Source organism: Schistocerca gregaria, chromosome 4, assembly GCF_023897955.1.
Source record: "Schistocerca gregaria isolate iqSchGreg1 chromosome 4, iqSchGreg1.2, whole genome shotgun sequence".
NCBI lineage: Eukaryota > Metazoa > Arthropoda > Insecta > Orthoptera > Acrididae > Schistocerca > Schistocerca gregaria.
Genome location: NC_064923.1, coordinates 496786232 through 496796901, shown reverse-complemented (window position 1 = coordinate 496796901; position 10670 = coordinate 496786232). Strand labels below are relative to the sequence as shown.

Below are 10670 nucleotides of genomic sequence, written 5' to 3'. Positions count from 1 at the left end.
GAATTGCTCAACACGTGGGGCGTGAGGTCTCCACAGTACATCGATGTTGTCGCCAGTGGTCGGTGGAAGGTGCACGTGCCCGTCGACCTGGGACCGGACCGCAGCGACGCACGGATGCACGCCAAGACCGTAGGATCCTACGCAGTGCCGTAGGGGACCGCACCGCCACTTCCCAGCAAATTAGGGACACTGTTGCTCCTGGGGTATCGGCGAGGACCATTTGCAACCGTCTCCATGAAGCTGGGCTACGGTCCCGCACACCGTTAGGCCGTCTTCCGCTCACGCCCCAACATCGTGCAGCCCGCCTCCAGTGGTGTCGCGACAGGCGTGAATGGAGGGACGAATGGAGACGTGTCGTCTTCAGCGATGAGATTCGCTTCTGCCTTGGTGCCAATGATGGTCGTATGCGTGTTTGGCGCCGTGCAGGTGAGCGCCACAATCAGGACTGCATACGACCGAGGCACACAGGGCCAACACCCGGCATCATGGTGTGGGGAGCGATCTCCTACACTGGCCGTACACCTCTGGTGATCGTCGAGGGGACACTGAATAGTGCACGGTACATCCAAACCGTCATCGAACCCATCGTTCTACCATTCCTAGACCGGCAAGGGAACTTGCTGTTCCAACAGGACAATGCACGTCCGCATGTATCCCGTGCCACCCAACGTGCTCTAGAAGGTGTAAGTCAACTACCCTGGCCAGCAAGATCTCCGGATCTGTCCCCCATTGAGCATGTTTGGGACTGGATGAAGCGTCGTCTCACGCGGTCTGCACGTCCAGCACGAACGCTGGTCCAACTGAGGCGCCAGGTTGAAATGGCATGGCAAGCCGTTCCACAGGACTACATCCAGCATCTCTACGATCGTCTCCATGGGAGAATAGCAGCCTGCATTGCTGTGAAAGGTGGATATACACTGTACTAGTGCCGACATTGTGCATGCTCCTTTGCCTGTGTCTATGTGCCTGTGGTTCTGTCAGTGTGATCATGTGATGTATCTGACCCCAGGAATGTGTCAATAAAGTTTCCCCTTCCTGGGACAATGAATTCACGATGTTCTTATTTCAATTTCCAGGAGTGTATTTCTATTCTTCACTTCCAGATAATTTGTATACAGAAATGTTTGGCAGCTCATACAAATATTTTACTCGGTTTTATCACTAAAATATCAATTTTCATTAAATGTACCAATACCTTCTGAGCGGCGGTTTAGTAACACGTCCTCTTTCCACAAGATACAGATTAACAGTTCTCTTTTTCTTCTAATAAATCAATTGCCTTTTCTTTTAGAGTCCATACTCAAAGATTTACAACTACTATCGTTGCAGGGATTGAGCGCTAAAGAGTTTGTTGCTGTCCAGTTGCGCTTCACTTCAATTCAAGTACTTTTTGAATCAAATTTACATTTACAGTATTTACATACATTACTGAGCTTCTCAGAATAAAATCAGACACAAATTGGTTAAAAAAAAAGGGGCATTCAGGCTCATATAACATTACAATCTTCATGGTGACCACGCTGTGGATTTTCTCATATTCTAGACAACTACAGCAGCGATCACTGGTCTGCACGCGTCCGTTCGTGGTTTGAACACCACTCGGGCACCCTACGACACGGCGATTGGCCTGATAGATTACTCGATCTTAATCCCATTGGTAATGTCTGGGGCTATTGGAGCATTCCTGCAGCTTGATAGCTGTACGGCTGAACGGGGCCACAGAGCGGCTTCGACTGAATTTGGTATACCAGAAGAAACTTGTGGTCTTTGTCCCACGCCAAAATGAGATTATTGTCAAGACTAGAGGTGGTGATTAATTATTTGCCCCCTGTGCTTATCAATAAGCATGCGACAGCATGCGCTACCAGTATTGTTGTTTGGTGGAAGAGACCAAACTGCGAGGATATCGGTCTCATAGGATTAGAGAAGGAAGGGGGAGGAAGTCGGCCGTGCGGTTTCAAAGGAACCATCCCTTCATTTGCCCGATTTAGGGAGCGCTACCAGTGTGTTCCAAATCTCCGCGCATAAAAACTGGATTCTTAAAGGACTCGTACCTCGGGTTCTGTTCACGATAGAAAGGCAGGGTTAAGTGTTTTGGATAGTCCTTGGGCTAGGGACCATTTGCATACTTAACAGAAGAATCGCCTTAGTGTTAGTGTCCTACAGTGCCGGATTTGCTTGGGCAAATGGAGCAAATCGGTGGGTCGTTTTTGGATTTGATGTGGTTTACGATGGGCTTTAAGGGGCTTATGGAGGCACCATTAGCTCACAGGCGGATCCTTAGAAAATCTCCCAAAATTTTTTTACCGTCCTTTCGTAGCAAAATCGAGCTGCGTATTCCAAGACGGATACACACAGCAAATGGTTGAAATTTTTACTATGTGACCCTGAGACCTAGATCTCGAATAATCGTGAAAATTTTCTTGATATTTTTATCCGTTTTATAGATACAGAGGTTCGAATTTACCCTACTTGTTCACGTAAAATCCGGTGTGAGGTGAAAACGTAGTTTATATACTGAAGTAGCACGGAGAAATATGTTGTAAAAGGACTCGTTGCTTAGCTATTGGTGCCACTTCCAACTGTGCTTATTTGGAAGACCAGAAAAACGTATTGCTGAGGTCAGGTCCAAGACATGATTGTGATATTTAATGTCATATTCTTCTGCCTCAAATCCATACTTACGGCATACTTCTTCGAGGACCTACAAAATCGTGGTGTTGGTGTAACATTCACTGTCTGGCGTCTGTCGTTCGGTGTTAGTACAATTACTGATTTGCCACCAGACATTATGACACTGAAACTGTTCACTAGCAGTATTTCATTAAGGCATCTCACTGATTCATGCGTGAAAACACTATCTGTCACGAATCTATCACTACGCTTGTCCATCCTCTTTTAGAATTCTGCTACGGGGTGTGGGATCCTTGCCAGATAGGACTGACGGAGTACATCGAAAATGTCCAAAGAAGGCCAACATTTTTTGTATTATCGCGAAATATGGGAGAGAGTGTCACAGAAATGATACAGGATGTGGGCTGGAAATCATTGAAAGAAAGGCGGTTTTCGTTGCAACGGAATCTTCTCACTAAATTCCAATCACCAACTTTCTCCTCCGAATGCGAAAATATTTTGTTGACACCGACCTACATAGGGAGGAACGATCACCACGATAAAATAAGGGAAAGCAGAGCTCGTACGGAAAGATATAGATGTTCATTCTTTCCGCGCGTTATACGAGATTGGAATAATAGAGAATTGTGAAGGTGGTTCTATGAACCCCCTGCCAGGCACTTAAATGTGATTTGCAGAGCGTCGATGTAGATGTAGATGTAGACTCCGTTATCATCCGGGAAACATGTTGTAGTACTGAAAATTTTTTGCACATGTTTAATCCGGTATCAGATGTAAAATTAATTTGGCATTATTTCCATTTCACATAATAACAACCAAAATTTTAGTGACCCATAAAGTTCCTTTCATGTGAGTGACATGCCCTACTCTGGCAGGGAAAAGAAGGGAAACAGCGGAAAAATGCTCCTATCGGATCACAAAATAGGCGAATATGATCCTGTTTAAAAGAGTGACTGAAAGGTGGGGTACCAGTTGTCTCATTCTACTTTCTCAGCACCTTTAAAAATTTTAACAAATACTTGGCATGCGAACGTATACGCGCTGTTTATGCTGTGAGAGGGTACGGGAAAGAGAAGGAAAAGCAATAAATGCTGTGCTGGACAATACCAGACAGCGGTTGCGGTATAGAAAGAGCGAAAATGACAGACAATGGCAGTCTGCGAGAAAGAGAGGGATGCAACGGCAGTGGAACATAGTTGACAGTGACAGAACAGTGCTACGAAAAGAGTGTTGGAGACAGTGCAAGTGAGAGAAGAATAAAGAGAAGGTGCAAGTGGAAGTGGGTGACAGTGACAACGGTAGTGGCCGCGAGAAGAGACAGCAGCAATGGGCAGGAACGAGTGAGGTAGCAGCAGTAAGACGGGACAGAACAGAGACTCAGGATGCGAGACAGGAGACAGGAGACAGTCGAAGAGAGTCAAAGAGATAATGCGTTGGGCTGCATCAATAAGTGAGAAAGGGCATTAGGGAGTGAATGGGGATGAGCAGCTTAAAGCGATGGACTAATTGACGTACGTCATAGTTAGGAGAGCTGTGGGAGTCAGAGGTGAGTTACACGTTAAACACAGCGTGAATATGTTCGTATGTCAAAATTTTGGATTTTTTTTTTTAAAGGTGCTGAAGAAGGTAGAGTGAGGTAGCTGCTACCCATTTTTCACCCTCAGACTCCTTCAAACAGGAGCACATTCGCCTTTTTTTTCCTCCGATAGCAGCATTTTCGGCTGGTTACTATTTAATCCCTGTTACTTAAGGCAAGGCCAGCAGCAGCCGTTGTGTCCCCGCCGCCCCTGCGCTGCCTCTTATCGTGCCGCTGCTGTGCCCTCCGCCCCACTCCCTCCCGGACAGCGTAGCTCGGCCGGCAGCGCAGGCTGGCCCCAGCGCGAGCGCAGTCGCCGCCGGCACGCCATGGCGCCGACACCCCTGCTGCTGCCGCTGCTGCTGCTGCTGCTGGCGCGCGCCGGACACCCGCACGTGAGTCCGCAAGCTGGCTGCTTACACCGAAACGCAACACTACCTAAAAAAAGGCAATTAATTTTTCGACGGAATCAATGTACGAGTACTGCTTCCCCTGTCAGTAATTCTCTCTGGAAAATATACTTACGACTTCCATGACCCTACACTGCACTCTAATAGCTGTCCAGTCACAAATTTCTTTAGATACATCTACATCTACACGATTACTCTGCAATTCACATTTAAGTGCTTGGCAGAGGGTTCATCGAACCACAATCATACTATCTCTCTACCATTCCACTCCCGAACAGCACGAGGGAAAAACGAACACCTAAACCTTTCTGTTCGAGCTCTGATTTCTCTTATTTTATTTTGATGACCATTCCTACCTATGTAGGTTGGGCTCAACAAAATATTTTCGCATTCAGAAGAGAAAGTTGGTGACTGAAATTTCGTAAATAGATCTCGCCGCGACGAAAAACGTCTTTGATTTAATGACTTCCATCCCAACTCGCGTATCATATCTGCCACACTCTCTCCCCTATTACGTGATAATACAAAACGAGCTACTCTTTTTTGCACCCTTTCGATGTCCTCCGTCAATCCCACCTGGTAAGGATCCCACACCGCGCAGCAATATTCTAACAGAAGACGAACGAGTATAGTGTAACCTGTCTCTTTAGTGGACTTGTTGCATCTTCAAAGTGTCCTGCCGATGAAACGCAACCTTTGGCTCGCCTTCCCCACAGTAATATCTATGTGGTCTTTCCAACTGAAGTTGTTCGTAATTTTAACACCCAGGTACTTAGTTGAATTGACAGCCTTGAGAATTGTACTATTTATCGTGTAATAGAATTACAACGGATTTCTTTCGGAACACACGTGGATCACCTCGCACTTTTCGTTATTCGTTCTTAATCTATCAACTGCCACCTGCCACACCATACACCAATCTTTTCTAAATCGCCTTGCATCTGAAACTGGTCTTCGGATGACCTTACTAGACAGTAAATTACAGCATCATGTGCGAACAACCTAAGAGTACTGCTCAGATTGTTACCCAGGTCATTTACATAGATCAGGAACAGCAGATGTCCCAGGACGCTTCCCTGGGGAACACCTGATATCACTTCAGTTTTTTTGGATGATTTGCCGTCTATTACTACGAACTACGACCTTCCTGACAGGAAATCACGAATCCAGTCGCACAACTGAGACGATACCCCATAGGCCCGCAGCTTGATTAGAAGTAGCTTGTGAGGAACGGTGTCAAAAGCTTCCCGGAAATCTATAAATACGGAATGAACTTGAATCTCCTGTCGATAGCGGCCATTACTTCGTGCGAACAAAGAGCTAGCTGCGTTGCACAAAAACGATGTTTTCTGAAACCATGCTGATTCCGTATCAATAGATCGTTCCCTTCGAGGTGATTCATAATGTTTGAATACAGTATATGCTCCAAAACCCTACTGCAAACCGACGTCAATGATATAGGTCTGTAGTTCGATGCATCTCTAGATACGGGAATATCTAGATGTTACGAGGTGCAGTTGGAAGTTACTGTAATTTGAACATCTCGGTTTTCCCATTTGCCAAAGTACTTTTCATAGTACCGACGCAAGAACACTTTTTGCCATTTTGGAACACATATTTCAAGTCTTTTGTTTTTCCGTGCGTCTCGAATACTTTGTGACTTGTTGTCGCAGAAGTATCTGGGTAGCACTATGTAGTTTATCAAAGCAATAATCTAGGATAAATGTTTCTCAGCTCTTCTGCCTTGCCGCATTGGTTTGTATTTGCAAGCTATCGACGATTTCCTATGCCGTCATCGTCAGTGCTGTCTTACTGATAGACCGTGTTGTACCTTCGTATGTAGTTGGTCGAATTATTTCATTGAGGTGTCACGAAGCCGCGAGACTTTCATATGCTACTAATATTCCTTCACGACATAGACATAATCTGCAGCGAATTGACGCATGGTGCAGGGAATGGCAATTGAATCTCAATGTAGACAAGTGTAATTTGCTGCGAATACATAGAAAGAAAGATCCCTTATCTTTAGCTACAATACAGCAGGTCAGCAACTGGAAGCAGTTAATTCCATAAATTATCTGGGAGTACGCATTAGGAGTGATTTAAAATGGAATGATCATATAAAGTTGATCGTCGGTAAAGCAGATGCCAGACTGAGATTCATTGGAAGAATCCTAAGGAACTGCAATCCGAAAACAAAGGAAGTAGGTTACAGTACGCTTGTTCGCCCACTGCTTGAACACTGCTCAGCAGTGTGAGATCCGAACCTGATAGGGTTGATAGAAGAGATAGAGAAGATCCAACGGAGAGCAGCGCGCTTCGTTACAGGATCATTTAGTAATCGCGAAAGCGTTACGGAGATGATAGATAACCTACAGTATAAGACTCTGCAGGAGAGACTCTCAGTAGCTCGGTACGGGCTTTTGTTGAAGCTTCGAGAACATACCTTCACCGAGGAGTCAAGCAGTATATTGCTCCCTCCTACGTATATCTCGCGAAGAGACCATGAGGATAAAATCAGAGAGATTAGAGCCCACACAGAGGCATACCCACAATCCTGCTTTCCACGAACAATACGAGACTGGAATAGAAGGGAGAACCGATAGAGGTACTCAAGGTACCCTCCGCCACACACCGTCAGGTGGCTTGCGGAGTATGGATGTAGATGTAATGTAGATGTAGATATAGTAGCATGTAGAAGTTCCGTCAGTTTGTGAAGCCTTCATGGTGTAATTTGACCAACTACATACGGAAGTAAAACAAGGCCTATTAGTAAGACAGCAATGCCGACGACGGTGTAGGAAATCATTGACAGCTTCCGTATACAAGTAAATCAGACGGCCGGGAAAATCGACAAACATTTATCCAAGAATCCCGTTTGTTTTCCGTAACCCGCTGTCTTAATCTATCCGACTGGTAATGCTTTTTTGGAGCAGGGCCGTCGACTTCCATTTATTGCTTTGCTTGTTGCTTCATTTCTAGAGTGAAGTCGTGGGTCCGCTCCTCATCTGCAAAAAACAAATCGGCGTATAAAGTGCATTTCAAATTGTTCATTTACCTAAACAGATTTTCTGGAAATTGTGTCTTTCTGGATATTAAATCTTTGATTTGTTTCTAAAGCGATCTGGAATTTATTGAGAGATTTTCTCGCTCCTGCCTTTGGCCAGCATTCGAAAAATATAACTTCCATCTTGTAGAAAGCTTTATCACATTCAGTTCTTCATGGGAAACGTACGGCACGCTGTCCCGTGATATGCCTAGGACGTAAAATTTTGCCTATTCCTTTAGCTACCAACCCAGCAATTTCATTTTATGCGACTCGAAGATGTTTTCATTTGTGGTTGCAGTTTCTGTAACGTAATCCGTGTCGATCGCTTTCAAGATAGACGCGTCAAAATCTTAAACTGAGACGTCTGTTTCGTAGCTGCTGAAATCGAAGCAGAAAAAACGATATAAAATCTTCACTAACGCAAGATCGACTGTAGTGGACAATAAAGCGTGCAAAACAAATAATTATCTTATATGATGACTGGGTTTCCAGTTTAGTCGTCTGCATGTATCACATACTACACAACTAATGGAAACATGGGCGTAAACAAAACTATTCAAGACATCAAGTTAACAGTTGACTTAAGTTAGTGGACAACATGCAACAATATATCAAAAGCAAAACGCAAAATTTCAGCGATATAAACGCCATCTTGGTGTCAAACCGAGTAGTTTTCACCTTAAAATTGTGAAAACTGGGATAAGCTCTGAAATTTATAACCTATAATTTGTTTCATTTAAGATAGAACAGCTGATTGTGTCATGTTGTTGCAGTATGCTGCTTCGAGTCATGTAGTATCGATAGTCATTGTTAGAAGTTGTTCAACTTAGTATTAACAGTCAAACAGCTCCAAAGAGACGCTAAACTCTACATAAGACATTTTCGGTACGTTCATGAATGCTGTTGACTACTAGCATGTGCCTTCTTCTTGACTTAATCGGACGAATGCGTTGATTCTTGACTTTCGAAAAGTTTTTGACACAGTTCAATACCGAATTTGTCTAAGGAAATACTTTCTTTATGGGATATACACGGTGCACCTGATAGTTTTCCTTACAACGTACCACAGCAGTGTAGAGATATTTGAGACTAACCTCGATCCAGATCTATCGAGTCGGGAAACTACCACAAATTGCGATATTGTAGTGCCTCTATTAGTGTTAATTACGATACAATGTTCCTTCGGAACTGTCCGAAGGAACAGGCACTGCGGCGACTACAACCATTATGAAATACATTAAATGTATCCGCAGATGCGGATATGTACAACCATCAAATGCATAACGGGTTGACAGTAATGAAACCGACCGGGCATGAAATGGACAGAGCTCGCACCATCCGTTGCCTTCAGGATACAGGGCGAATGGAAGACATCGATTTAGGGGGAAAATGCACCACGTCTGTTCAGTATACCTCAAAGAAGCCTTGTGTACGATTAGTTCCTCAGTGTTGAATTTGGCGGAACGATAGTAAAATACGAAAATGTGCCGCCTAATTGGTTACTCCAAATACAAGATTATGGCAGTAATCGAAGGAATCAAATTGGAAAGCTACGGTGTTCTTTGGAACGCTTTCACGTAAATTTAGATAGTCTATATTTCGGTGGGATACAAACCTTTTCTTCTCCCTAATTTAGTACACTCTGTGAAAGGGTTACAAGGGCAGTCAGCAAGAAAATACGTAATCTCATAGAAGTGGCAGGCTTTAAAAAATCTTCATTACGTACGTCCAATAAGCGAGTAAGTTTCAAGGACATTTTTACAGTTTCTTTGGGGCAATGTTCTGCTAGGGTAAAGTAATAACTGGTACCGTCAGCAAAACAGTATTTTATGGTTACGCAAAAATTTTGAGTGTCAGTAGGAGAGAGCATTGTACCTAGAGGATAATGTATCCTGATCGGTACTTCAGTCTAGTGACTCATTTCGGAATCACGTGAAGGGATACGCGCTAGAAATCGCCATAAGGAGTTTAAGCCATTTTCTACAGTTTTTGTTGTTCGTAGACATGAGCTTGTGTTTTGTGTAGCACTTCTAAATATTTAGAGTTCCACACATTTCTGTATAAAATATGAAAGCTAGTTTGAATATCTTATTATTTCTTCAGTCACAGCATTGTAGGGCAAGTACAATTCTACGTATTTTAAAAATCAATTCATAACCTGTGGACGGTAAAATTATACATGGTCGGTCGGACGCCATCTTGTACCTTGAAATGGAAGAAAGTCTTTTACTATGAGACATGGAATATTTGCGAATTAACTGGCTATCGTTAATGTCTGAACAATGAAATTTATGTTAGTTTCCAGTAGCTTTGATTTCAAAATGTATTTACCTTATCACTAGTTCTTGATAATTCTTTTTTGAGGCTTCTTTCCCGCTACAACGCGGGGTCGGCCTTGTTACTATTGACTTGGCAGTGTTAGCTGCAGAGGATGGCCGGATGCCCTTCCTACCGCCATCCAACACCCCCCCCCCCCCCCCGAGACGGAATTAGTGTACCCCAGCTGTCTGCATCTAGTGTAAGCCATGAAATAGCGCGAACGTGTTCAAATGTCTACGAGTCGTGTAACTGAGGCGGAGAGTGGGGACCAACCCGGTATTCACCTAGCGGGATGTGGAAAACACCTAAAAACCACATCCAGGCTGGCTGGCATACCGGCCCCCATTGTTAATTCTCTGGACGGATTCGATCTGGGGCCGAAGCACCTACCCGAGTCCAGGAAGCAGCGCATTTGCGCTCTCAGCTACTCTGGCAGGCCATAACTAGTTTTTGATAATCCTTGCGCTTAATTTGATTTCACTTACCGATGATTGGAGTGCGATAGATTAATGATGTAATACTAGAAGACGAAATAGTGACGAGATTTCCTCGACTATAACGTTTTTAAATTTCGATAGACTATTTGTCGTAGGTGCTTGACCATTTTATATCTTGGAACGTTTTTACATTTGGGAAAACCTTTGTTTTCCGAAGAAATTTCTGATTTTTTCAAAAATCTGCA

General features: G+C 44.0%; 1 protein-coding gene across 2 annotated transcripts in view; it reads left to right on the top strand.

Annotated features, from left to right (window-relative positions):
- The first annotated feature begins 4495 nt into the window (after positions 1–4495).
- The window catches only part of LOC126267048 (collagen alpha-1(III) chain-like), a 178255-nt gene continuing 172080 nt past the window's right edge, over positions 4496–10670 (top strand). Inside the window, exon 1 of one of the 2 annotated variants that reach the window (XM_049971878.1) lies at positions 4496–4605. In XM_049971878.1, coding sequence (XP_049827835.1) covers positions 4540–4605 — 66 coding nt within the window. In that variant the 5' untranslated portion in view covers positions 4496–4539. The remainder of the gene's footprint in view (positions 4606–10670) is intronic. The other variant, XM_049971877.1, reaches the window with a different exon arrangement.